The sequence below is a fragment of the Balearica regulorum genome, chromosome 5 (assembly GCF_011004875.1).
Source record: "Balearica regulorum gibbericeps isolate bBalReg1 chromosome 5, bBalReg1.pri, whole genome shotgun sequence".
NCBI lineage: Eukaryota > Metazoa > Chordata > Aves > Gruiformes > Gruidae > Balearica > Balearica regulorum.
Window position 1 is genome coordinate 3,616,569 of NC_046188.1, and position 27,925 is coordinate 3,644,493.

Below are 27,925 nucleotides of genomic sequence, written 5' to 3' on the forward strand. Positions count from 1 at the left end.
TTTGTGGGGTACAACAGGCAAATGCCACTTTTATGGAGCCAATTGCAAAATGCACTCTAAAAAAAATGAAATGTTGCAGCAGTAATTTTTTATTTTTTTTTTAAATTTTGCCGCCAGATTAAAACCAGCAATACTTTCTTCTGTCGTCAATGCAGCCATGGCTGTCCCTAGGCAAGTCCCTTGCAGAGCATCCTCCTTTTATCAGCCCTTCCAGAACAAGCATTGCTGCACACAGCCTTCAACATCGCCCCAATCAGGCACCAATGACTAATTGGTGATAATTACAAAAATACCCCATGCGCCAGTGTCTCTTTAGGCCGGGGACCTTCCGCACCCTGAAACGATCATTGGATGCAACGCTTTTATTTAACGCAGCATCGCACGTCCCCTGCATTGTGTTTGGGGTCAGTGGCTCAACGTGTTTGGGGTGGGGGGACCCCACTGGCCCCGTGTTGGGTGCTGCCTGGGAGGGTGCCAGGGCCCCAGGGGCAGCTGCGGGTGGGCTCTCTGAGTGCCAAGGCAGCGTGCCAGGGCTGAGCTCCCTCGTCCAGCTTGCGGGGCAGCGAAGGAAATCAGTCATCGGGTGTTGCTGTGGAAACGGGAGGGGAAACCCGGTTTATGGCAGGCAGAGCCTCTCTGCCGGGAACCCTGCGGAGCTCAGCCAGCCAAGGGGTGACACGCAGCTCCCCCACCCCACCCCACCCCATCGCTGCCAGCCCCAGGGGGCTCCCGCTGCCACCCTTCGTGGGATGCCCGTGCTGACCGCCCGCGGGAGCTGCATCCCGCGGCGCTGCTGCTGCTGCGGGCACTGGCACGGCTTGCAGTGCACTGTTTTGGGGGGGGGGCCTGTGCTGCACCCCAGCTCTGCTGTGCCCCCTGCCCCAACCTTGCCCGGGGAACAGATTAGCATCCTTTCAATGTATATGTGTAACGCAGGGCTGTTGAGATCTCCAGAGAGCTGGCTTGAAGGTACAGCCATGGGTGGACAGCTGGGGGGGCTGCAGATGTTTTGGGGTGCAGATGGAGGAAAGAAAAAGGTTTCTTCTACAAAAACAACCAGCGCTCGCCAGCTCTCTTGGACCTCTGAAATCTTCCACCTGAAATCCTAAAAACTCGGCATGTGGGCTTTAATTGATTAAAAAGAAAATAGAAAATACCGAGTGCTGGGTGTCCCCCTGAGCTGCACCCAAGGGACAGGCTCAGGTGGGACCTTTGGAGCTGGGAAGGGCTCGAGGGGGCAGGGAGGGGGCTGGGGGTGTTGAGGGGCTGTGTCGGTCAGGATGAGCCACACCAGGGCAGAGGAGTGAGAGCTGAGGGGTTTGGGGGGGCTCTGGGGGGGCAGAGGAGGGGATCCAGGCATGGGGTGTTTGGAGTTGGGGGGGGGGGGGCAAGAGAGGGCAGGGCGGGGTGCAGGGGAGCTGTGGGTGCAGGGATGGGTGTGTGATGGGGTGCAAGGGGGTGTGGGGGTATGTGTGGGGTGCAGGGTGTGTGATGGGCATAGGGGGATGTGGGGTGCAGCGGGTGGGTGGGTGTGAGGGTTGTGGGGTTGGTGTGTGGGGTGCACGGGCGGGGGTAAGGGGGGGGGACACAGGGCCAAGGGGCAGGGGAAGGGACTGGGGCAAAACCGGACAAGGATCGGACCAGGAACCGGGACAGGGACCAGGAAGGGGGACAGGGACCAGGAACCGGGACAGGGACCAGGAACCGGGACAGGGGCATGGGTAGAGGCAGGGAGAGGGACAGAGGCAGGCTGAGGGGCAGGGGCAGAAGGTTACGGGTCTGAGAAAAAACGATCTGCAAAACCCGGGGGATCGGAGAGGAGAAGCAGGAGGAGAAGCAGGAGGAGAAGGAGAAGCAGGAGGAGGAGGAGGAGGAAGTCGGGGCCGAGCCGCTTCCTGTAGGCAGAGGGATGAGCGCAGACAAAGCTGGGTGGGGACTCGCTGCTCGGGGCTGCTGCTGACCACCCTCCTCCTGCCTCCAGCCCGCATCCCTCCTGCCTCCCTCCTGCCTCCCTCCGTCCCTCCATCCCTCCATCCATCCCTCCGTCCCTCCATCCATCCCTCCGTCCCTCCATCCATCCCTCCGTCCCGCCGCCGCCGCCCGCCCCGCGGGGACTCGGGGCAGCACCGCCCGCCTCCAGGTACCGCCGGGCACACGGGGTCGAGGGGGAAGCCGGGGCTCGGGGTACTGGGAGCACTGGGAGGACTGAGACTGGCAGCACTGGGGCTTGGCAGGGCGGTCCCCGGGCCCGGCCGCTCGCTGCCAGTGGCCCCCGTGGGCCCCCAAACCGCTCGCCCGCAAGCCCAAATCAGCAGAAAAATCCCCCCCCCCCGGGTACCAACGCCCGCATCACCCCCACCCCACGCTGCCCGCCCCACGGGGGTCCCGCGGCCTCGGGTGGCGATGGCACCTGCGGGGGGGGGGGGGGGGGCGGGGGTCCCCATCCTGCGGGGGGCGGGGGGCTGCCGGGAGCCGGGGGAAGGTACCTCGCACCAAGAGTTCGGTCTCCCCAACAAAGGTTTGATTTAGAGGGTTTGATCCTCAGTTAATCAACTGATTTGCCATCACAGGAAAGGCTTTTTCTGCGGATGAATGAGACGTACTGTTCGTTCTTTTTTTCTTTTTTTCTTTTTTTTTTTTTTTTTTTTTAATTCCCTGGGAAGGAAGGGTGAGCCTTTCCTAACCCCAAATCCCTGCAGGAACCTCAGCTGGGATGGATCTACCCCCAGCCTGGCTTGGGGGGGGATTTGGGGGTGATGACCATACAGGCAGAGGGGCACCCAGCGCCCCACCCCACCATCCCCACCGCGGCGGCTCTTTCTCCATCATTTCCATTGAAATCCTTATTTTTTCCCAGCGGCGGTTTGTGGGGTGAGCACTTTGGGGAAAGGAACCCTGGCAAAACCGCTGGGCAGCCGGGAAGATGTGCTCGGGGAAACCCGGTCTGGGGCTCGCTGGCCCCAGCCGGAGGGGAATCCGGCAAAAAAACTTTTGCCTTCTTGCCTCCTTGGTGGAAAATGGATTTATATTTTGGGAAAATCGTGAAGCACAGTGATCCCCTACCCATTACTAATGAGTTACTAATGAACTTAAAGGGTGCTACCCCAAAGGGTAGCGACCCAGGGCGTGTATTATCTGCCACCGCCGTACCTGCTGCGTGCAGGGCAGGGCATTGCTGCAGATTCTGTGTATTATTTATTCCCCTGCTTCTCTCTGGGCCCCCCAAAATTTCTGACTAACCATCGCTCTGCTCGTGAGCCCACGCTGCCCGGCTGCCGGAGGGAAAGGAGCTGGGGCTGTGCGAGTGGCAGTGGCACGTACCCTGGCAGTAGGCTGGGGCCAGGCACAGAGGATTTTTCCTTATAACTGGATTTCCCTGAATGCAGCTGGAGCATGCGATTTTAATCCTCTTTTCTGCCATATGGCCGCTGGCTGGATTGAAATATGACTCAATTAATTATTGCCAGGAAAGCCCCGGGGCAAAGCCTTTCTCCAGGAGAACGTTTCGAGGTGCTCCTGAGGTTATAACGGGGCTTTTCTCACCCCGTGCCGCGGGGTACGGGGGCACATGGCTCAGCCCCATCCTGCCCCAGCTCCCGTGTTGGCCCCACGAGGCTGGGCATCGGCCACGCTGCTCCCATGGCACCAGTTTTGGTGCATTTTTTTTTTCGGGTTTTTTCAGCCTTGCATTTGCTTGCAAGAGGAAGCAGGGGCTGCTGCTTGCTGCCGCTGGCACCGCGTGCTGCTGGCTGCTCACCTGTGACACGAGTGTGGTGGTCTCAGCATCGCTTGGATGATGACTGGAGTCAGCCTCACCTCTGAAACGGGGTATCCCCAGCCTGGGGGGACCCACGGGTCCCCCAACCGCTAGCGCAGTGCCTGCACATGCCCATCCTCTCTCCCAAATTTCCCGGGAGCTGCCAGCTTTGCTCCCGGCAGTGCACGTACCAATGTTAAGGATGCTCATTGCATTTTCTCCGGGCTCCTAGCCATCGTGAGCCGGTGGTGACCCCGTGGGACACATTTTGCATGTGGGCTCGGATGAGTGGCCGTACCGTGGCGTGGCTGGCCGTGGCGGGGCGGGGGGATGATAACCGGCGTGCATCCGGGCCTGGCACGGGGCTGCCTCGCGACGTAGGGGTTATCGTTTTCCACCGGGGAAATTCTGGCTCGCTCGCAGCACGGGGGTTACCGAGACCAGGAGCAGCAATCGCAGCGGCACCCGGCAGCCCCACAGATGTGGATGCGCCTGCTGGGCTTCCAGTGCTTTGGGCTCCGAACGGCGGCGGCCAAGGCACCATTTCTCCTTTTGAAACCCAGTGAGTCACCGAAGGAGGACAGCCAAGCGCCGGCGCAGGCTGTTACCATAGTAATTAGGGCTGGCGAGCCGGCGCCGGAGCCCCACGGACCCCCTGCTCCCCTGAAAAGCGCTGCCGGGGGGCGGCCGTGCCTCCCCATCCCACGTGCTGGTGTCGGGATGCTCGAGGCCGGCATGCTCGTGACATGTGTGCTGCCTGCGGGGACCTTGGGGCCGCACCGCCTGCTCCCTCCCGTCGCCCCATTTTGGGTTGGGAATAAGGGATTCATCCTGGAAAAAGCACTGTTTTTGACACGAGTTGCATCAGTTCTCAGCATGACTTCTCCAAGCGTTTCATTCCTGCGCCCGGAGCGGGATGCGGGAGTGGGATACGGCCATGTGCTTTCGCAGCCAGCGCAGAAGCGGGAGGAATAAGCAAAGGCATTAGGGTGGGTTTTCAATTTTTCTTGCTTTTCAGACTCTTTCCTGGCTGTTTCTCCCCCTCTGGCTTCAGGCTCAGCTGCTTCGTGGGGTCACAGCGGCTGCTGGGAGGAGGGATGGTGTGAGGGGCAGAGGGAGATGCTACCCCACGCCACTGACCAGGGCAAGGGGATCTTTGTGCTTATCCTTGCATAGTTTTATTCCTTGCTCACTTCCAGTGGGGCTTCAGCCCTTCCTCGTGCATATTTTTTTCTTCTGTGTGCAACACGTATGGTGCAAAGACACCCAGAACTGATCCCTTTAAGGAGCAGCGTTGCCCCCCCCCCGCCCCTCCAAACTCATGGGGAGAAGTAAAAGGGGGGCGGGGGGGCTCCTGCTTCTGCTGCTCGTGGGGGAACGCGTGACGGCTGCGGGGGAACGCAGGCTGTCTCTCCTGGCTTTCCGCACACGTTTGGCACGAGCTGTTTGGCACTCGCCCCGTTTAGAGGCAGGTCTGAGCTGGGGAGAAGGATGGGCTCCAGCTGCCGGGAGGACATGGATTTGGCTCTGCGGAAAAGTAGGGCTTGCTCCAAAACCCATCTGAAATCCATGGGATGGTGTCTGTCGAGGCTGGGCTTTGGGTCAGGCCGGTGATTAATTAATGATGCCTTCGATCAGAGCTGTGCAAGAGAATCACCAGCGCTTTGAGGGCTGGGAGGCAGCGGGAGCTGGATGCAGGCAGCGCCTGGGCTGGGCGAGGATGTGCAAGGATGCTGCCGTGCTGAGCTTCAGGTCTAAAACGTTGCATCTCCTGCATTTCGTGTAGGCATGATGGGCCTCAAACACCAAAGCCAATTTTTCACATGCTCAGCAGAAAAAACCAAAACCCAACCCTGAAATGGCATCGTACCAAACCTTTAAAAATCGCCACCTTGCTGTTTGCATGCAGCTGGGAAACCCGCCACGATTCCTGGGCAGCAGCTGCACCGGGACCTGCTTATCCTACCAAACACAATTAGTTGTCACCTTATCTTGTCCTTCCCTTGCTTTTCACGCAGAAATTTTCTTCCCCTGTTGTCGTCGTTGTAACTTGGGCTAATTAGTTTACCCAAGGGAAGGCCCAGGCTGGACTGTGGTAGGTGGGTACCGGCATCGCGTCTCCGGTGGTTGGTGATGCTTTCATCTAGCATCCAAAAGCCAGCTGAGCTGCAGGCTGGTTATTCTCAGGGGTGCTGCTGTGAACCCCAAAGTGCTGTACCCGGCGTGGCAGGGCACCCCGGGAGCGGTGCCGCAGCAGATAAGCTCCTTTAGCTGAGTTGGTGTCTCGGTTTAACAGGTTTAGCATCCCGCCCTCGCTTGCTCTCCTGAGGGCTTTGGGAAGGAAAGTTTGGCTCCGTCCCTCCCGTGATGCTCTCCTGGCCGGGAAGGTCCTGGCTGGGCACCTGGGATTGTAAGGGGGAGCAACTTGGGTGGGAAGGAGTGGCCTCGCCGGAGCCTTGGAGCTCATCAGGGATCCTGAGCATCAGTGCTCCTCCCTGGATTGCATGCGATCCCACCAAAGGGGAAAAATCCCCGGCACAGCATGGGATATTCCCGCTGCAAACTGTGCCACGTTGCCGGTTTTACCCCGCGCCGTGCTGCTCGGCATCCCTCCTCCTGCTGCCTACAGCATCCTCCCGACCGACCGGGGTGGCTCAACCCCTTCCCTGAAGTCTGGCTGCTGCCCGTGCCCGTCCCCGCAGGCAGGGCTGCCCGTGCCCGTCCCCGCAGGCAGGGCTGCCCGTGCCCGTCCCCGCAGGCAGGGCTGCCCGTGCCCATCCCCGCAGGCAGGGCTGCCCGTGCCCGTCCCCGCAGGCAGAGCCACCAGCTGCAGCGGGGGACTGCGGGGACGTCGGTGCCCCGTGCCACCGCTGACGCCTCTGCACAGAGACACAGACCTAATTATGGAAGATGTCCAGAGTAAGTCAGCACCGAGAAACCCCCTTCCTCCTCCTGCCCCCGCGCTCCCCTCACTGGCACCTCGGGGAAAACAGTGACGGGGTTCGGGTGAGTTTGTGCGCTAATTGTAGTCGGGTCGTTTCAGCGCTGTCGTGTCTCTCTGTGTCAGCCCTGCCGTGTTGGCAAACCTGCGCTCCTCCAGCGACACTGCACCTGGGGCTGGGTCCTGTGCCCGGATCGGTCCCCGCAGCGTCCCCGGCACGGTGGCCCTGTCCCAGCCCTACGCCTCCTCGGGACTCTGAAACCGCCGTGGCGTGGGAACTGGGGAGGGGTTCACCAGTGGTTTGGGTTTTATGCCAAGTCGTGGCGAATGCGAGCAGTGCTTCAGCCCTGGGCTTTGCGCAAGGGCAGGATTTGTGCTGATGCCAACACCCGGGTTTGCCGATTCTCATAATAAAAATCTTTCTTGGCTTATTTGCCAAGAAGCAAATGTGGCATCGAGTCCTCGTGGCTGTGGAAAAGCCGTGGTCATGGTGGGACTGGTGCGCTTACGGCTCTGGCGGGTTTATCCCCAGCCTGGGGACCTGGGGACAGGCGGGGTGTCCCTGTGCACCCACCAGCATCTGCAGCGACGTGGAGAAACCATGTTTTCTCTCTTGCCTTGCTCCCATCTGAGCCGTGTCCCAGAGGAGAGACCAGGAGCTGAAGATGGATGAAGCGCAAGAGCATTTAACGTGTTGCGGCATCCCCCCGGGGATGGCGCGGGGAACGCAGCCAGGCGCATCCGAGAGCCACGAGCCTGAGGTGTGATCCCCTTAAGGGGGGTGCTGAAGGGACACTTCAGGCTTTGGTCATCTTAAAAACCCCCGCAGCCCTGAATTCCTGCAGATCGAGCGCGTTGCACTAGCTGTGGGTTTGGCGGAGTTGTGCTTTTTGGGCCAGTTTGGGTAAGAAAGCGCTAGTCGCCGGCAGATGCGAGATGCTCGGCATTGATTTAATCCCTTTTCGGTCCCAGTGTCTTTGGGTTTGCTTTGGAGTAGGTGCAGCGAAGGGAGGGAAGCAGGATGAAGAAGGCATTGGGAGTTGGGGAATGGATCTGGAATGCCGCAGGGGGGCAAGAAACGTGTCTTCACAATCCCGCTGTCACCGGGGGTACCAGGAAGGTGCCAGCATGTCTCTGAGCGTAGCAGACATCATCGTTAGGGCTTTGTTATGTTTACAGCCCTGATGCCCGGTTTGGGCTAGTGCTGGGGCGAGGAGCACCCATGAGCTTTGGGCTTGGGGCTTGTCCTTCTCCTTCCTCAACAGCGTTGGCTGGATTTGGGTTTTCCAAAGGGCTGAATCCAAACTGAAGAGCTGCGGCACGGCTGCCTTGGCCTCGGCCTCACCACGGGGTTCTCTAACCCTCTGCGGTGAGTTATCCGTCACCCATGGGTGCTGAGAAGAGCAGGATGGTGATTGCCAGCCAAATTGGGGTGGGAGGCCAGGGCTCCAGCCTGCTCTCCCCACTGCCGTCAGCAGGAGGAAGGCAACACGTGAGCCGTTTCAAGGCAGGAATCACCTTGCAAGACTTTATTCTCCATTTCGATGTGTTCCTCCTCAAGCAGACCTTGGGAAGAACAAGCAGGAGTCAAGGGTGCAGGAGAGTGAATAAGCATCCATCATCTGCTCATGGGGTTGGGGCTGTGTGTCCTGCAGAGAGCCCTGGGCCAAGCACACAGGGGACACTGCGGGTCAGGAGATGTATGAGGGATGAGTTGAGGAGACCACCTTCTTCCCCGCTGCTTCTTTTGGTTTCACGCCTGCAGAGACCATGCTGATGGGGATTAGTGTGTCCCCCGTGTCTGCAGACATCTTCTCAGGTCAATATGGTGTTAGTGGCTCCTTAGGTATGGGCTGCATCCAGCCTGTTGAGGTTTATGGCTTTGGGGGAGGTTAAATATTCCTGGAGGTCCCTGGGCAGTCATGGAGCCCAGGGGCACCATCTCCTCACTGTGTCACTGCTCCTAAACTGTCCTGCCAGATCCTCCCTGCCTTTTGCCTCTTGAAAGGATCATCTCAGATGGAGGGACACCAAGACGTTGGTCTGAGTGGCCTGAGGACCAAAGCAATAGGAGAAATTCTCAGTGCCCATTTTTCAGAGGCATTATGGGGTCATGGGCAGCCCTAGTGCTGGTACCTGTTAGGAGGGGGTTTATCATGGCTCTTTTCTCTCTGCAGTCTTGGGAAGCCCTGAAGTGTGGCCTGAATGCACCAGGAGCTGCACAATGCTTGTTAGTTACCCTGGAGGGGAACGGACTCAATCTTTAGCTGCTTGGCTGTAAACCTTGTGACGCTTCCTGCTCTTTCTTATCTGACGAAACCAGACCTCTCGTGATCTCCATAAGGTTTCTCTTGCGCAGAGTTGTGTTGTTTGCTGCTCCGACCGCAGCCGCTCACGTGCTGGCGCTTCCCCTCCACCCCCAGTGAGGCTCTCATGAGCCCTGAGCTGCTGCAGGACAGCAGATCCTTTGTGGGACACAGCCTCCTTCCTGGGGTCCCAGTGGCTGCGCAGAAAACATCTGACCATCACAATTGCATGCTGGAGGCTTCCTCACCCATGGCCCCCCACGTACGAGGAGGTGGGGTTCTGTCCTCACAGTTGGGTTTTGGCTTCCTTACCTGCTTGGGAGGATGCTCCATCGGCACATCATGCCATTTTGTCTCACTTGCATTGTGGTTGTGTTGGCTCCAAGGGCTCCTTCTGCTTGTATCGGGTCTTGAATTTGACCCATTTTGGCAAGAGCTAGATGAAGAGCATGGGGAGATGGTTACCTCTCCGTGACAGCCTGAGTGGGGATAAAAGAGTGGGCCGGCTGGTTTTGCAGATCAAGTTCAAGCCAAAGGGTCAATAACGTTGATGACCTGTGATATGAAGGTGTGTTACGGAAGAGGTCTCTGGCTGCAGCAGCAGCCAGGTTGGGATGTGTTAGTCCTGAGAGCTGGTGGCCATGGAGAGAGATGCCCAAGGATCTGTGCCACCTCCCTTCATTTTCCTGTTGTTTTCTGGATCCCTCATGTGCTTTCCAGTGAGCAAACAGGGATTTTGTTAATGAACCAGCATGGTCAATGACTCGTTTAGGTTGGAGGGGGCCTCTGGAGGTCTCTGGTCCCACCTCCAGCTCAAAGCAGAGCCAGCGCCATAGGCAGATCGGTGCTGTCCCCATGGGCTTCGTATAAGTCCATGTGGGTCCAGGTGCCCCCAGGGCGTCCTGCAGAAACGTGGCCAGGTCTTCTCCATGTGGCCAGGTCTTCTCCATGTCTCTACATGCCTTCTGAGGGACTTCCTACACCCTCACTGGGTCTGCAGTGCTTTGGGTTCCTCAGGGAACCAGCCATCCACAACCTGTAAACCTATCCAGACCTCTTCTCATTAGCCTTCAGGACGGTGTCTGCTGCTGGAGCAGCTCTGCTCACGCTGGAAAGCACCCAAGCAGAGGTCTCTCGCCTTGGATGGGAAAGCATCGAATGTTGACCAGGTCTGGCAGAGTCCATCAGTTTGTGTAGGACCTTGCCTAGAGAGAGTGGTCTGGCGGCTCCGCCGTGGGGCCGGAGCTCCGGCGTGCCCCAAGGACAGCGTTTCCCAAGGGCTTTAGGTTCAGTTATTCAAGTCACGCCGACCTGATTGCGCGTCATCCCTTGTATTTTTAATATCGTGGAGACGCGATGGTGTTTGTGCAGCGCTTGCAGGGCTGGTACCATCAAAATACGTTGCATTATTTATCAGCTGATTTAATATAATTGCTGCTTGGCCTCACATCCTCGCTTGGGGGGTTTGTATTCATGTCCGCTCCTTCCCTCGCTCCCCGGCTAACGCTGGCAGGGGGGACCCTGCCTCCCCCCTCCGCACCATGCCAGGGGGTGGGGTGGGGAATAAAAAGATAATTTTAATGCAGCAACCCAGGCTTATGGAGAGGTATAAGCAGCAAATAAGGGAAGCACTGATTTTTTTAAATTTTTTTTTTTTAAAGCCTGTGTAATTGATGTAAAACTCAGGCTGGCTGTGAATCGATGCTGCTCCTCCATCCTACCTGGAACCGAAACCCAGCCCCCCCAAAAGGCAGCTGCCTTCATTGATTTTCATAGCTCACGCTGGGAAAAATATAGAAATCGTCGGCACAGCCCCGCGCTGAGGCTTCCCAGCAGCCAGGTAGGCAGGGAAAGGCGCTTGCCCTCGGGAAAGCAGCTCGGGGCCCAAACAGAGCGGCTCCCGCTCGTTCGGGAGAAGGATTAAAGCTCCGGGAGCGGGCACGGGGCAGGGGGGGATAAACGAAGCACGTGGGACCCGCGGCATGGCCAGCACGGACTGATCTCCGGCACAGGAGGTATCGATGCACGGGAAGGGAGGGCAAGCCGGCACGGGCAACGCCGTCTTGTGCTGCTTAATCCGAGGTTTGCACAGTTTCTTTAGCTAATTTTTTTCTTCTTTTCTTTTTTTTTTTTTTTTTTCCCCCCAACGCTTGATATTGCAAGTGTAAAAACACCGCCCAGGCTAGCAGCTCTGGGGTGGCTTTCTCCTCCCGTCTGCGTAATATCAGCGTTTGCTGAGCGTGTGTTATTTCACGATATAGCCAGAATAACGTGCGGTGGTAAAAACAGGGCCGTTGACTCAGCAGGAAGCGTGGCGGGGATGCTTTGCCTGCGTTTTAAGGGGAAAACAGGCTGGTTCAGGGATTTTGGGCTCCGTGGGAAAACCAAGATGTTGTGTGCGGAGGTTAGTAAGCGATGAGCACGCCGGAGAGGGGATGAGGATGGAAACGGGCTCGGCAAACCGGGGGAATAGCGTGGGAAAGGCTCCGAGGGCGCAGCTCGGGAAAGAAAAGCAAATGTTGCCGTTTCGCGGGAGCGTCGTGGTCAGGAGAAGTGCAGGTGGGTCAGGGCTGAGCGGGGGGAAGCTGCCGAGCCCGCGGCGCTGCCGCCTCTCCATCCCCCTCCGCGTCCGTGTCCCAGTTCTGCCGCGATGGCCGTGCCCTCCTCTCCTCGTCGCATCGGGGGGGACCCAGGTGTACTCGCTGCCTCCAGAACCGGGTCCTACTTTACACCAAAATGCATTAGATTAACGGGGGGGGGGGGGGGGGGGGGGACGGGGGACGACCAAAACCAAAAGAGGCAGCAGTGGGCCGCAGAAGTTAAATTTAATTGAGATAATATGGGTCAGCTCACCAACCGAGGATGGAGGAGCAACCTACTTCTCCCCAGCCAGCCCCAGCTAACCTGGTTTGCAGCATCACCAGGGCTCTGCAGCCCTGCCTGTATCCCTGCCTGTATCCCTGCCTGTATCCCTGCCTGTATCCCTGCCTGTATCCCTGCCCGCAGCCCTGCCCGCACAGAGAACCCCCCCCTGGTAGCCTCATGTTTGCCAGCGGGAAAGTTGCAGGCCATGAAATGTCGGGGCCAGCGCAAGCCACAATAAATTACTTTTCCAAGTTATTGATTGTGAAAATACAGAATCGCATGGGGAATTTTTTTCTCTCTTTTTTTTTTTTTTCTTCTTCTTCTTTTTTTTTCCCCCCAGAAACCAGCTAAAATCGCCCACGTTTGGTGGTGATCCTCCACCCGCTGCTTGGGATCTGGCCATCAGCAAATGCTTCGTTTATTTAACGGGTATCTTAGCGATGCCGTAGCACAACGGCTTCGCAGGGAAACCTTTGCAGGGTACCTGTAGCTGCGAGATACAGGGTTTTACCCCGTAAAGCACACCAAATCTCAGAAAGGAATTACAAAGCATTTCCATTTGGTACACCCACTATTTCAATAGTCGCTCTCAAAGGCACCAGCTCTGGATGCCGTGAAAAACCTAAAAAAGAGAGAAAGAAGGGGGAAAAAAAAAAAAAACCAAACCACAACCCTCCCAGCCTTGCTGTTTTGGTGGCAGGGATGGGAAGAGAAATTCCAGGCGGCAGCACCGGGACCTGGCTCTGCTCTAGCAGATAGGCTGTGACCTGTTTGCTGTATTTGAAGCTTGAAATAGAGCCTTATGAGTAATGTGGTTCAGGTGCTTATCACTAATTAATTAATTCTTTTGTACGGTGGATACCTAATTAAAGCAGTCTAAGGTAATTCCTGGGAGGGAGGGCTTAAACTAATGGGATGGTTAACGGGGTTGTTTCTTTGCTGATGTAACTTGTTGGGTGATTCCCAGAGGCTGGAAAGGGTTATTAGGCTTCGTGTGAGTGTTACTTAAAATAAAATTCTAATAAAGGTTTTGGTTTGGGTGAAATCGTCGGGGAATGGCTTCTCATTGCAGTGATTTCTGCAGCTGAGGGCTTCACGTGCTGCAGAAGTTACCCGGGCGAAAAGGCACGACGAGGCTCTTGCGTTCCGAGGGGAAGGAGCGGGTTTGGGTTTAGTTCAGCTGGGCTGAAAAATGCTTCGGAGGAGGATGAGCCCGGCAGCCTGGCACCACGGCAGGAGCTACTGCACGATCCACACGCTCCTTCCGATTCCCCGGTGTCCCTAAAAATGTGACGTTTTAACCAAATCAGGACAATTCAGTGGCTTGCCCCAGTTCCCTTGGCGTGGGGGGGGGGGGGGGCTGTACCCCCGTAGGGTGGTTGGTAAATCACCCTGGCCTTGAATGGAGGGTGACATCAGGGCGGGTTTGTCCCTTCGTTGACAGAGCCAAATACCCAAATCCTTTGGCAAATGTGACGCTGGGTGAAACGGCTCCGCCTCGCAGCGCTCCCTTCTCCTTCCCTTCGTCCTCAAACCTCATTTCGCACCTTCCCCTGAAGGTCTTTTATCTTGACCCTGGCAAATACTTAAGAGCAGGATGTTAAAAACTGAAACCCAAGAATGGATCAGTTAATTAAGGTGAAATAACAGCCTTTGGCTGCTTCCCTTAATTAAGGGTCAGGAGTTCAGAGCTGTATGAACAGATGTCGAACTCCTTTTCCCGGTACAGGAGCTCATTGCTTCCTCGGCAGCTTTAACCATCCAAAGATTTCCGTGGAACAAGGAGCAGGGAACTGGGATTTCTGAGCAAGGCGTGTACAAAGGAGTTATTTCAGAGTCAATCTGAGTTGGTTTTGGGAAGGAATCAAGAAATGAAGGAATTGAGAAGTCATAGGTGTGATGATGCTTCTAATTAAAGGGTGATTTTGGTTTTCTAGAGGTCTCTCCATGGGGAAAAAAAGAGCTTTTTTTTTGAGAGTTTCTGCTCTTTTCTGGTCAGCTGGGAGGTGGTGCGTGTTTCCTCGACCTAGAGTCTCCTTTACCGCAGAAACTTCTGCCCTGCGAAGTACGGGACCACCCAGCCTGCTGCCACTTCGTTGGCAGGAAACAAGTTTCATGGGGTGGATTTTGGTATCCAAGAGAGAATCGGGGTTTCAACGGGAATTTTTTATTATTTTGTCGAAATCATTCGTGCTTTTACCATATAGCTGCTGCTCCATCGGTGCGTGGGTGTTGGTAGTGCTGGGTTATCACCAGCTGCCCCTGACGTGGTTATATCAGGGTCACTCCAGCCTGGGAAGAGGCTCGGTAGGTGTTTGGCCGCGAGAATAATCCTAAAGAAAAGGTTTGCCACGTTATATAGCGTGGGTGCGGTGCGTTATAGAAAAGGAACTGGTCTTTCCTTGGCCGTTGCTGCAGTAGTAAATGCAAAATAATATACTCGAGTATTTTCAAGGATATCTGTGTAGTGTTTTAACCGATGTTAAAAGGTGCATCGGCCAGGGCTGCAGATAGTGCCATTGACCTCCAGACTGGGCTGACCCTCCAGCGCAGGAGAAACCTGCCGCCTTGTGATGCCCCGGGGCTTAGCGGCCGCTTTTCCAAGGTTTTTGTGGACCTGACGGGGAGAAATCTGGGCGCCTGACTCGTGGGAGGATGTGGGACCAGAGGGGAACCCTGCACACTGGCTTGGAGGGGGGAGGAAGGCGAGAGCTCTGCCGCTGTAGGCACGTCGGGAGGGGGGGTCTGCACGGCTGGGCGATGGTCGGAGGGGTTCCCGTGAGCTCCTCCACCAAAACCACCTGCAGGACCCCAGGGCGACGCGCGACCCGGCCGTACATCCCTGCTCAGCACTCCTCCTCTCTGCCCGAGTCCCTCCTCCTTCTCTTTTTTCTGTATTTACTGGGCTCTCTGTGTGCTGGAGACACTTTGGTCAGGCCGGGGGACTTTGAAGGTTGTGGAGATGTCTCCATCTTCCAGTGTGATGGGGAGGTTGGGGACACCAGTGGGGCATTTCAGAAAAACCCAGGTTTTCCGGGGAGCACCGGTGGTTTTAGGGAATTTCCGAAGCTGTACGTTCTCCTCTCAGGCAAGTTTCATAAAAATAAAATGCAAGCAGCCGAGAGCATTAGCGTGTTCTTAAATCTGGGTAGGATGAAAGCTAACGGCAGCTTGAACAGGGGACTAGCCGTGTCTTTTACTGCCAGGGTTTCGCTGCGAGCCCACCCGGGGCTTTGCAGGGCAGAGGCTCCTCCGCTCACATGCGCCGCAGCGAGCCTTCAGTCTCCCGTTGACCTCTGGGTGTGTTTTACCATTTTGTTAAATTAAAAAAAAAAACAAACCACCCAACAAACCACCAACCAATAAAATAAAAAAAAAAAAACAAAAAAACACCCAACCAAAAAACCCCAACCCTTAAATCATTTTCGTTTTCGGTGAACTGCAGCGGCGGTGTTGCTCAGCGCTGGTGATGATGGCAGAAGTGGAGCCTGTGCTGAAACTGCTGCAGGAGAGCCCGAAAAGCGATGCTGGGGATGGCGTGACAGGATGCGTGCCCTTATCTACCCCTTCTGGTGTGTCACGCTGAAACGGGACGGCCGAGGCTTTTTTTCTTTCTATGCCACAGCATAAGGGGATATAGCGAGGGGCCCGGCTGCCCCCCCAGCAGGCATTGCCCCCCCTCGTCCCCGGGAAGCATCGCCACGGGCGCGCGTGGGTGCTGAGAGCACGACGAGGGGCCGACCCGAGGTCAGGAGCGAGTCGGCAAAGAGATGGGTATTTTTAATCTGGATGAAAACTCGGGCCATGGGAAGAAGGCGATGCTCGGCTGCAGCTTCGTTAGCTTGGACCACGGGACCGCGTATTTGGGGGTCCTTATTCCCCAGTATTTGGGGGTCCTTATTCCCCAGTATTTGGGCACCCTTATTCCCCAGTATTTGGGGGTCCTTATTCCCCAGTCCTCCCGGTGCTTGATCTGCGCGCACACTGCTGGGTTTGTCCCTTGTACGTTAAAACCAAAAACCTTTTCCCAGGTTTTTCCCCCAAGCGACAGTGGGGCGGCTTTTCCTTTTCAGGGGTACGTCCCCGAAGGCCCTGGAGCAGGGTGGGGGGGTCGCACGGCTTTTTGGCTTGCTGGAAATCTCCAGCTTCGTCAGCTGGGGAAACAATGCTGCTGTTAAAACCCCTGAACTTCAGCACAGGGATCAGCAAACCTGGCCGCGTTCCTGCGGTGTCGGAGCCTTGTGCCCACCCCGAAACAGGTCGGCGTCCCCTCCGTGCGGTACCCCCAGCGCTTCCTATGGGCAGTGGCAGGAGGGACCGGAGCACATGTCCCAGGCTGTGCTGTCTGGTGGCTGGTCCTTCACCCGAATAATCTATTAAAAACAGAACCCTCAAAAAAAACCCAACAAAAAAAACCCCAACCAGTGAAAAAACAACTGAAAAAGAAAAGGAAGTCGAAGTTCGTTTCTGTTTGCCTTCCTTTTGAGCCGTTAGGACGCCTGTGAGAAAACAAAAAGCTGAGATTCTCACCTACGCGTGACGCCCGTGGCGCAGTGACTTCTCCAGGCAAAAGGGACATCCCTGCGAGACCCGAAACGTCCCTGTGGGGCCGGAGCCGCCTGGCTCCATCACCGCTGCTTCTCCCGCTCCTCTCCGGGTCTGTCCGTGCCCCTTGGGAAGGAGGTACCTCCCGGAGCTTCAGTCCGGGCGGGCTGCGCTGGGACGCTCCAGCTCTCGGAAGGGATGATGTTGCCAAAACCTTTACTGCTTGCAAACCTCGTGGAAAAGCGAGCTATCGACTGCGGGTGTAAAGGGGGGCTGGGCTGCAGTCGCGGGTGGCTCCGGCAGCACAAGGTGGATGGAGGGGACGTCCTGAGCCAGGCGCTCCGCAGAGCCAGCTCCGGTGCTGAGCTCTGTATTTAATACCCCAGCAAACCCATGGAAGAGAAAAAAATCTTTGTGTTGCCTTGATAATGAGATTTGCTGGAGGGCAGGGGGGGGGAGCCAGGGCTGGCTGAGCCAGTGGCAGGCTGGGTCTGACCCCGATGCTGCTTTTGGGGTGAAATATGGCTGAACAGGCTAAGATGGGCGACGGATTTTGCACCCTCCCCGACTGACGCAGAAGCAATAGGAGACCAGATCAGCCGCAGGGCCGGCACCGAAACCTGCTACAGCGGGCAAAACATCGGCATCGGGGCCGAAACGGGCACCCATCCCACCTCACCCCTGTTTGGCGGGAGGGATCAGATGCCGGTGTGATAACGAAGTTGTTTCCATGGAAACAGCCTCATTTTCCACTCGGGCGCCTTTTAATTTATTTATTTATTTGCCGGCACGTCTCCGACCCGCAAGCTGCTTTTCGGCGATTTAAATACCGTATTGGCCATCGGGCGTAAAAAACGGTTATTGGAAAAGGGAATAAAATCCCTGTGGATGGGGACCGGGAGCTGTGGCTGTAACCACTGCTGAGGATTAAGTTCTCTTACCCCAGCAAAAAACACTGTGATGGGAGCCCACGGGCATAAATCTAGCTCTTAATGTTTTCTTTGCTTAAGGAAATAATGAAACACATGTAATTTGGGCGTACGAAGGCTCCTTTCCCAGGCAGGTCTGCTGTCGAGATCCATGTGACTACACCGGCTCCCACCCCCTGGAAACATGGCTTAGCTATTTTCTTTTTGTCTGTAATATTTTTATATTTTTCTGTATATATTTAGTAATTCTTTTTCAGCCGAGCCGCCTATTTTTAGCGATGGCTTTTAGCAAAAAGCAACAGAATGGCTTGAAAAGCCAGCCAGCCCCGCGTGAGGGATTCCCACGCTCCAGCCGGCCGGTGACCGGCAGCACCGGCTGCGGGAAGGGCGACGGCGCGGCCGTATGCTCGGTTATCCCTTCTGGATGCCGCATCGCGCCTGGTTTTGGGGAGAAAAAGACGGTTTGCAGAAGAGCTCGCGTGCCTCAGTGGGGACTGCGTTCACCCCACGCCTGGTCGTGCCCCTGGGATGCGGCGAGCTGGGCTGGCCTCAGCCGATGGGATGCGCGGGGGGCCAGGAGCAATCGCAGCAGGAATGAGAGCTGGAACAAATCTCTCCGTTACAATACCTACCCTGGCATCTTTTCTGGATCAGAAAAAAAACAAACAACAAAACCCTGGGTGATGCCTGCTGGGTAGGAAGAAGCCTGAGCCCTGTGCTCCCCAAAATCCTGACTGCCCCTAAGAGGCTTCACCCACTTTGCTACCAACCGGGTGGAAAATACCGGTGCATCAGTGATGGAAAACATGACTTTTTAATTGAAACCAAGAAGCAGGGAGGCTCCTGCTTTCACTCTGAAAAGGAGCCGGTCTCGGCGGTGGGTGATACCACGCGGAGCTGCTCTCGGTCTTTACGGTGGAGGAACGGCGAGGTTTTTGCCCTGGCAGATGTCAGCGCTTTCGGTTTCTTTCCTGCGGAGCCAGCGCTTTTCCTTTCGGTTCAGCCGGGGAGGCGTGGGGAGAATTGTTTTCTGCCAGGCAGAGAAAAACCTACCAGGAAACGAAAAAAGTCTGGAAAATTGGGCGACAGGAGAGGACGTGATCCGCAGGTTTAAAACCGCAGAGGACCGCAGTTGGCCTGCAGTCCCCTAGAGATGCAGGAGGTATCTCGAGACACCTGTAAAATCTCACTCGATGCCCGTTTGCACCTTCAAGAGCGTAAGAAAACGCTTTGCAAAGATGCTGGTGTGTGTCAGCCAGGGTTAGCGCTGCCTTTGGACAGTGATGGACCTAACCCGGCGTGAGATGTGCTTCCGGATACCCCTTTTGTACTGATAGCTGCCTGTTTAAGGTAATTGGACTAAATAATCACCCTTAAAATGCCATTTTTTATATCTTTAGGAGAAATCTGGTCTCCATCCAGATACGATGTGAGATAAAACCCAAGGGAAAAAAAAACCTGGGGGGAGGCCTGGCTCGGATTTTGTGGGTTTCGGGCTAGCGATGGGGTGATGGAGGTGGCACGAGGCGCGCGGACGTCGGGGACCCCTCTGCCCAAGCGCTTGCCCTGCAGCCTTTCGGCGCAACTCCGTGCAAAGCGGGCGGCAGCTTGTGCTGATGAGGAGCTGGCAAACGAAGGCTAATTACTCTTGCAAGCAGGGCAGGCAGCCACGGGATGCCAGAGCCCTATAGGAACCCAGTTTGGGAGGAAGGAGTAGGATGGCAGCTCAGCAGGAGGGCTCGATTGCTCCGGCGTCAAGAAACGCTCCTTTTGCAGTGGCTTTTTTGGGTCGTACACGGCATTTTGCCTCACTCCTCGGTTGAGGCGGTGCCGTGGCGATGCAGCTCATGCCAGGAGGCAGCGCCGGCAGCTCACCGGACCGGAGCTGGATGGGGAGCGGCAGGCAACTTGGCAAATTAATTTACCGCTGATTTAAACGAGTCTCTGGCGGCTGGGCTGCGTGCTGGCAGGAGGGATGTGGGTCGGCGCCTCCGTGCCAGCTTGCTTGGGGACGAGGGGCACAGGACCAGCACCACCTGCATCAGGAGAATATTTGGGGGGGGGGTACAGGATCCATAAATGTGCTGGGAGGGAGAAATGCATCCAGAAAGCAAAGTAGATGTGATGAGCTTACTGGGATGAAGTTGTCCCTTGGCCCGGAGCAACGGTGGCTTTTAACGTAGAGCAAATGAAACCCCAGTCTCATCCCGTCGTGCAGCAGCTCTCTGTGCACAAGCTGAAACAGCGACGGTGGGCAGCTCACGGGCTGCGTTTTGTTGCTCCACGTCACGGGTAAAAGCTGAAAATTTTGGCAAAGCCAGAGCGAGCAGACCAAGAGCAGACCCAGCTGTAAATGCTGGATCAGTGCCCCGACATCAAGGGCATCCCTCGCCGTTTGCCCGACTAAATCCCAATTTTTGGTGCCTGTTTTGGCTGGGTGCCACGGGTGAATGAAGAAAATATCATTTGACTATCAATCGCTCTTCAGTAAACAAAGCGACAAGAATAAATTAGGTGTTTTCTTGGAGCACAGGTACCAGCTAGCAAAAATCAGCAGCGAAATTTCCAAGACTAGACACTTATTTCAAGCGCTTTTGCATCCCTTTTAAACGAACTGAACCTCTTGCCACGTGCGGTAAATAACCCCCGATGGCTCTGCCCAACGAACAAGTATCAAAACAACCTGGCGAGATCCTGAGTTGTAATTACAGTGCAGAGCCCAAAAGAGACAATATCCGTGTACTGTACATGCTAAACATCATTAGCATGAAAATAAAATCGCGTCCTTACTCATTAACCTGTGGGCTCCAAGGCAGGAATCCTATCACCCAGGCACGCGCGCCGTTAAGTGAGTGAAATAAGACGCCGTCTGTATTCCCCTGTGAGTGCCATTAACCCCGTATCTTCGCAGGCAAACTTCAGCACAACAGCGTCGGGTGCGAGAACAGCCCCGTGACGACGGGGAGATCAGGAAATATTGGGAAGCGTGGTGATTTTCAGCTTTACGCATGGGATTTTGATGGTTAGGATCAGGAGATGAGCTCTGCCAGCTGGAGGGGACCTGTAGGTAAATCGGAGTGATGCGGCGAGCGCCGGTACGCGTCCCTCCTGCGTGATGGCTCAGCCCCGTCAGTCCCCGTACAAACCCGCTGTGTCCAAGGGCTGCCCTCACCCCATGGTGCTGGGAATACCTGGATTCTCCAAACAGGGTCCAGCGGGTTTCCAACCCCGGGTCTGAAAGCTCCCGTCCCAGCGCCTGCCCACGGAGGGATGACACAGCTCGGAAATAAGCTGTCTGGCAAGACAATTTCCTTCTAACAGCAAATATTTTGGCATTTGTCCTCTGATCTGAGGATTTACATACTTTCTGGGGTGGTGTTAATTTGTCTGAAGTCTGATGCTCTTGGCATCTACCCACTAACAAGTATTTTCTAGTTCAGCATGGGGTCTGGTGGCAGGGAAGCCCACACCTCGTTGGGTCTTGGGGAAGAGCAATAAATCACAGAATCCCAGAAGGGTTTGGGTTGAAGGGACCTTTCAAGCCCATCTAGTCCAACCCCTGCAGTGAGCAGGGACATCTTCACCTAGATCAGGTTGCCCAAAGCCCCATCCACCCTGGCCTTAAATGTTTCCAGGGATGGGGCATCCACCACCTCTCTGGGCAACCTGCTCCGGTGTTTCACCACCCTCACCATAACAGATTTCCTCCTTATATCTAGTCTGAAATATATTTATTGCTGTCGCGTGGGGCAGCGGTACCTGCCAGGGCGTCGTTTGGTTGGTTGCAATTAGTAGTAAAGAGGCACTAGGGGATAAAGGAGCGAGGGATGCTCTAGCAGCTTAGCTTGGCTTAAACCAACTCCAAATGAAAAGGCATGGAGGCTTTGGGTTTAATCCTGGTGGCTCCAGGACCTCCCAGGGGTGCGGTGGGGTGTCCTCATGTTGGGATAAAAAAAAGCTGCCGGAACAGCTTTGCTGCTGCCCGAGCGGTGCCGGGTTGTTTTTCGGTGGGGGATATTCGTGAGCTCAATTCGAAGTGTCACCTGCTCTTATTTTGTCGCTCGTGCTGAAGGAAGCACGCCCAGCTGCTCACGGCGGGGAAAGGCTGTAAAACCATCGCTGGCCCCAAAACGGTTCAAGGTTCAGGTTTCTGCAGAGGGGCCGAGCGGTGCCGGGGTGCGCGGCTGGCTCCTGGCGATGTCCCCGGGTCCCCGGCATCGTCCCAGCAGCCCTGTGCACGGCGGGATGCTCGCACCGGTGTCCCCTCCTCTGTCCCGGTGGGGTCTTGGGCTTCTTGGGCTTTGGTTTTGGGGATGCCTTTCCCACCGTGGTGCCTCTAGGGCTAGATGTAGTAAGAGTATGGGAGGGGTTCCGTGCATGAAGGCAGTAGCGGGGTTGGAGATAGGTATTTTTTTAAAGATCAGGGCTGTAGCAGCCGTACAGAAGCTCTCAGCAGTGCTCCCCACTCCCGTCCCTCCTTCCATGACATTAAACTTCAATCCCTAAGTGACTCCCTGCCCCCGGCGCAGCAACAGACCACCGTCCTCTATATGAAATGGCACAAAATCACCAAGAATAACATTTGCTGCGTGGGATCCAAACCGCGCAAAGGTGTCTTGGGTGATGCGCACCTTGGCGAACCTACATGGCTGCCGGCTTTCCCACCAGCCCAGCGCCGGCTGCCGCACCGGTAACAGTCTGGCACCGCCACCGTCACCCACTTGGTGGTTTTTGCAGGGAGAACTGAAAGCAAAAGCAGGAGAGAGACACCTTGGTAGCCTGCTGCTCAAACACCTCTCCAGCAAAGAAATTGGGGGAGAGCAGAGCAAAACCGGCGCCGAAACAGCGCGAACGCTTGAGCTAAACCTCAAGCGACGACGGCGCAGAGCTTTGCCCGACGAGAGCGGCCCCGGCGGGAGCTCGGGCTGTCGGGGATGCTTGGTGGGAGCGGGGCTGTGGTGAAGGGGGAAGGATTTTGGTAGCCTTCCCCCAGGGGATGCTCTTTCCGCCTCGCCACGTGCTTTGTGCACCAGACGGTTAAATTGCGTCTCCTCTCGCCGTGCATCCTACAGCCTGCTCGGATGTGCCGCAGGGCTCGCTGCAAGCTGGGCAACAGCTAAAAGCCAGACTGCCAACAGCCCTTGGATAGTTGCCCGCTGACTTGAAACCTCTTCCTGTGCTGAAAACCTCACTGAATGCAAACAAATAATATTGCTGGGGGCCGTGCTTGGAGCTGGGGGGGGATACGGAAGGAAACCCACAGCCTTTCTGCCTCCTCGGCGGGGTACGGGACTCAGTGTCTGCCAGGGCTTGGGGTTTCCTGGTGCCATAAATAATGTTCTTGTTGCATTGACTGCCATCAAAGCAGCCTAACGTGACTCTTTTTCTTTTTAATATTCTCTTTAAAGGTAGCAAACGGCCAAGAGGAGCAGATCTTCCCGTAGAGGCACAAATCACCAGAGAGACCTGCTTCTGGTAAAACCCCCCTCCTCCTCGTCCCCTTCATTTTAGGGCTGTGCCATCCTTGTCCCATCACCCGAGGGGCTGGCAGGGGGCTCGCTGTGCCCTGCTATTGTAGACCATCCCCGAAAACCCCCCTTTTTCGAGCAGCCCCCACCAGGCTTTTGCCTCCGCTGTAAAACACTCGCTGCTTGTAAAAGCACCGGCTGCCGGACGAGCTGAACGCTGGGCTGCCGGCCACCACTGCCGGAGCTTGTGGCTGTTATAAGGTAACGGAAAAACATCCGTGATCGTGAGGGTGTGGACTTAATGAGCATCCCCCCCGCCTGCCTGCCTGCCTGGGGTAGAAATCTCGAGAAACAGGAAACTCCAGCATCCTGTTTAGCATCTCAATGCTCAAGCTGGCAGCAGGGACAAAGCAAGGGTGGCCAAGGGACACCAGACGCTGGGCACCGGGGAACCAGGCTGGCACGGCAGCGGCACGGGGGCTGCTCCGGGTGGAACCCGTTCTCTCCTTGCCTTTGCCTTGGTGCCGCCGCGGCATTTCGTCTAACAGCGAAAGCCAAAGCACGGCTCGGCTGGGCTCCCGCCGCTGCAGGCTGCGCTCTGCCAGGTCCCAGCGTCCCCTAAGCATGGCGTGCAGGGAATCCCCCGCGCGGGGGGCGATGGGGAGGGCGCAGGAGGGTATTGCTGGCAGCGTGTGACTACCCGCACACCCACAAAGGCCGGTGGCTCCGCTTGCCCTTGTGCAAACGCAGGATTAAACGCTGGCTGAAATGCCCGGCTCTGCGTTTCCCATCCTCATTCGCACGGTTCGGCTCTAACAGCTCCACGTGTGCAACCCCAGCCCATCATCTGGGGGATTTTGGGGCAGGGAGCAGCTCTCTGCCCAGCCCAGGAGGTCACCCGCGTGTGTTTGTGCCCGTAGCCCATCTGAAGAGCGCGCCTGGCCCGCCCATGGCTAGCAACAACACTGCTAGCATAGCGCAAGCCCGCAAGCTGGTGGAGCAGCTGAAGATGGAGGCCAACATTGACAGGATAAAGGTAGAGCGGCTCGGGGGGGGGCGGCTGGCAGCTCAGAGGGATGCTGCGAGGCGGTACCTGCTGCTGAGCGGCTGCCAAAAGCGCGTTGCGGGAGCCGGGAGGCGGCGGCGGGCGGTGTGTGTGTGGGGGGGGGATGCTCGTCTAATGGTCCCCGTGGCTGAGGGCAGCGGGAGATGCTCGCCTGGAGAAGGCAGCTGGAAGCATTGGCTGGAGCCGTGCCGGGGGGGGTGGGGGGGAGCGGATCCCCCCAAAGCATCTCACCCTTCTCAGGAACAGGTTATACCCATGCCGTTTGCTGCAACTGCTGTTACAAGCTGTCCTTCGGGCAGCGCTCGCTGCTCAGCCTTGAGGTTAGCGGGGAAACCCTGAAAGCAAGGTTGTCCTGAAGCCTCGGGCTTACGGAAAGCCCAGTCCTTTCCGGGAGGCGCTTTCTCCGCTCTGACCACTTCTGCTCCACCCCGGTGGAATTGCTGCTTCTGGGCACGCGAAAGCTCATCGGCTTTAAGCTTGAGATCCCAGGGGATTTGTCTTTTCCACTGAGGGGGTTTTGGACGACAGCCGGTCCCGGAGAGAGAGATGCTCTGGGGCTGGCTGCTGGCACGGCTGGGGCTCTGCAGGCAAAACCTCGCCTCTCGGGGCTGGGGTGAGCTCCGGCGGCTTGGGAACTGCCGCCGTGTCCTGAATAAATCGCCAAGTCGGTGGCTGCAGGCAGCAAACGTTGCTGTAGCAGCTATGGATGTCCCTGCCGAGGGATGGGGGGGGACAGGCAGCGGGGACGCAGCGCCCGCTGAAATCGGTCCTCGCTACGATGAAGTCGGGCGAAGGATGTGAAGGATGCTCACGGGCACGCGCGCTGACAGCCCGGCTTAGAGCCCAGAGGTGTAAAACCAACCCCACCGGGGACGCGCTGTCCCTTCAGCAGCCGGGTCTTTGCCCCGGGGGATGATGTTGCGTACCCTGCGGTAGGGATGCTGCGAGCCCAGTCCCACCGGTGACATCTCTCGGGGTGGGATGTCCCCAGCGCAGCCTGTCCCTGACGCGGGGCTCCTTCTATTCCAGGTGTCAAAAGCGGCAGCAGACCTGATGGCGTACTGCGAAGCCCACGCCAAGGAGGACCCCCTATTGACCCCTGTCCCGGCTTCAGAAAACCCCTTTAGAGAGAAGAAGTTCTTCTGCGTGATCCTGTAAACCCTCGAGGAGCCTGACCGGCACTCAGGCCACCCTGAACACTGATGTAGAGTTTTTAGGAACGGGGACGACCTGCTAGTCCGCAGAATTTAAACAAAAATAAGTAAAAAAACACGGCCTGGAAGCTACAGAGATGTGCATGTTTAAAGAACCTGGCCACCTTTTGGGGGGAATAAGATGATCTGCATTGCGAGGCAAAAGATCTGAAGTCTGTAGAGTTGCCTAGAAAGAAAAAAAAAAATAATAATAATGTAAAGAATAAATTTGTGTCACTTTTCTGCTCACAAAATTGTTTGATTGTTCCATATTTAAAGCACCAGAGCTGTGCTGAGCAAAGTAACTGCTAAGGATGTGTATAACCTTCTTGGAATGATATTGTTGGTTTCTTTCCAAAATACTATTTTTTATTTAAGTTGTCAGATATATAGCGACAGGTTAGATGACTATGATGTTAATGTTTGGTCTTGTGCTTTTTAATTTCTGGCAGTAGCGTAGCACGGGGGTTGAGCGGCCCCGCGGCGGGTTAGCGAGGCCGCCGGCAGCTCCTGCCTGCACCCCGCGTGCCGGCACCCCTGCGTTTCTAGCGAACCCCACTTTCTAACATTTTGTATATGGTTAGCTTCGGCTCTGCAAGTAAAAGTGAATCATGTGTCGTGGTTGGTGCTTCATACTCCTGTGACGACGTTCGGTGGTAGTGCATGAGAGTTTTATCTCTGTTCATCCGCTCCAGACTTTTCTTTTCTATCGTTTGACACCACGTGCTGGTGGAAGAAGCTGTAGGGAGGAAACCGAGGCGATTCCGAAAGCAAAGACAACTCCTGCGATGCCTTAGACGTGCCTGAAATACCTCCTGCTTTAGGGTAGGTGCCAGCCCCCGGGTGCGGGGGCTCGGGGTGCCCCCCGCTCTGGGTGTCGCGGGGTAGCTAGAAATCCGAAAATCAAAGTCGACCACTTCTTTCCGGGTCTTTCCTCTTTTCCTACACCTCTGTGCCTCTGCCCTCCTCGCTTGGTCCCTGTCCTGCTCCTTCGGCTTCCCGGCAGCATCTCCTCCCCTCGGGACTGGACCGGGATGCTGCCCCGCGGCGGGATGCTTCCGCCCCTTCCCGTACCCACCGGCTCTCCCGTTCCCGCTGCCGCCTGGCCGCGATGGGCAGGGGAGCGGCGTGGGGAGCCGGGGGGGAAGCCGGGGGGCCACCCCTTCACGGAGGTGCCTGATACCTTGTTTACACGCAGCCTCAGCTCCACGTCAGGCTGGGGAATTATTCCCAGGTCCGGTTCATCCACCGCCAGCATTTCGGGGGGGGGGGGGGACACGACACCCTCCACCTTTTTTTTTTCTTGGCTCCACCTCGGGTTAATATTTTCGCGGACGTGGCTCGCCTCTCCTGTCCGCTGCTAAACACCTCCCAGCTTTCCCCGCTCATCTACGCTCCTGGGAAACTTTGGGAATCGTAACTTGGGGATCTGCGTACAAAATTAGGTGGGAGTCACGTAGGGTTTTGGGGGGGTCTGCAGTGACCTCGCTAAACCGTAGTTCTGAATCAGGTATCAGCTTAAAACCCCCTGTGGATTCAAGAGGGCAATAGTCTTTAGGCACCTTCCGGCGAATCTTTCTAGCCCGTAACAAGTGCATTTTGGTTTTTCTACCTTTTCATACTCTTTTTCTAGTCTTCTAGAGAGAAGACCAGTTGTTCTTACACTGGACTCAAAACTTTGGGCATCTGGGAACGTTTATACAACACGAGTAGCCTAGATGGTCCCAGCCCTCCCGCGGTGGCTTTCGCCCCCCCGCCCTCCTCCCAAACCTCCCTGTTTCGATCTTTTTACTACAGCTCACGTAGCTTTAGGATGAAGGACGGATGAAACCGTTTGCTCTGCAGCTGGTTTCACTCTTGGTGTTACAAGGCAGACGTGTAAATACCCCCTCTCGGGTTTGTCTTTTCTTTTTAACGCTGATTTACCGTCACAGAGAGTGAAGCACAGCCGGTCTGACCCGGGGCTCACACCCCAACCCTTCTCAAATGCTGTCATGAAGTGGTTTGTAATAATTTTTTTAACGACTTGCGTATTTTACAACTCGAATTCTTAATAAATAAACGAAGAAATAAAGCTGCATGAAGGGGGCAGGGGGTGGGTGGGGGGAAGATTTTAAATTAGCCTAAACTACTCATTGAAGGTGTTTTACGTTGCTGGTCTTTATTTTATGTCGGTCGTGGTGTTGACATTGGTGTGCTGCCAGGTATTTCCCCCCCAGTATTTATATTTACACAGATACGCCTTTGTTAGCCAAGTAGAGATCGCCTGCCAAGATCGTTCCCCCCCCCCCCAACAAAAATACCAGTCATCTCTCCATCCCGATGCTGTACTTCCAGCGTGGTTTCAAATGACTTTCAACTCTACCCCCAGGCTTTTTTTAAAGAAAAATATCTGGAGTACTGGAAAAGGACTTTTTCTTTATTTCTGCCAAGGTTGCTGGTGGCGGGGGCGAGCCCGTCCCTCCGGTGCCAGCCTGCTGCTGCCAGGCTTTTGGGGAGGGGGCGGTTGTAACCCAAAGCCAGCGCGGGGAGGTCGGCGTTGTGATGTAGCGCATCCCCATCCCACGTGGTCTGTGTACTCGTTGGAAATAAAATTTTGGATTTGTTTCAAACCTTTGGAGACGATGCTCTGTACGCGCCGGCCCCTGGGGAAGCGGTTTCCCAGCATGGTTGCGACTGGGTTCTGCTCCCGGTGGGTTTTGGGGGGCTGGGGTGTGGGTGTCTCCCCGCTGGGGCGTGGGGTTTGGCAGGAGCTTTGGTGCCCATCGGCGAGGGAAAGCGAAGCCTCTCGGGGCTTCAGCCCCCGCCGAGCCGCAGCTTTCTGTGCCCGCAGGGTGAGCCAGCTCGGGGGGATC

General features: G+C 56.3%; 1 protein-coding gene across 3 annotated transcripts; it reads left to right on the forward strand.

Moving 5' to 3' along the window:
- Positions 1 to 1,813: 1,813 nt before the first annotated feature.
- On the forward strand, positions 1,814 to 27,682 carry GNG2 (G protein subunit gamma 2). 3 transcript variants are annotated; one of them, XM_075753179.1, is made up of 4 exons: positions 1,814 to 2,140; positions 22,752 to 22,818; positions 23,732 to 23,847; positions 24,907 to 27,682. In XM_075753179.1, the coding sequence occupies exons 3-4, from the start codon at positions 23,761 to 23,763 to the stop codon at positions 25,033 to 25,035; spliced, it is 216 nt and encodes a 71-aa protein (XP_075609294.1). In that variant the 5' UTR covers positions 1,814 to 2,140; positions 22,752 to 22,818; positions 23,732 to 23,760; the 3' UTR covers positions 25,036 to 27,682. The 3 variants fall into 3 exon arrangements, with proteins under 3 accessions (XP_075609294.1, XP_075609295.1, XP_075609293.1); XM_075753180.1 differs by lacking the exon at positions 1,814 to 2,140 and adding an exon at positions 22,423 to 22,627; XM_075753178.1 differs by lacking the exons at positions 1,814 to 2,140; positions 22,752 to 22,818 and adding an exon at positions 22,940 to 23,072.
- The last annotated feature ends 243 nt before the right edge of the window (positions 27,683 to 27,925 follow it).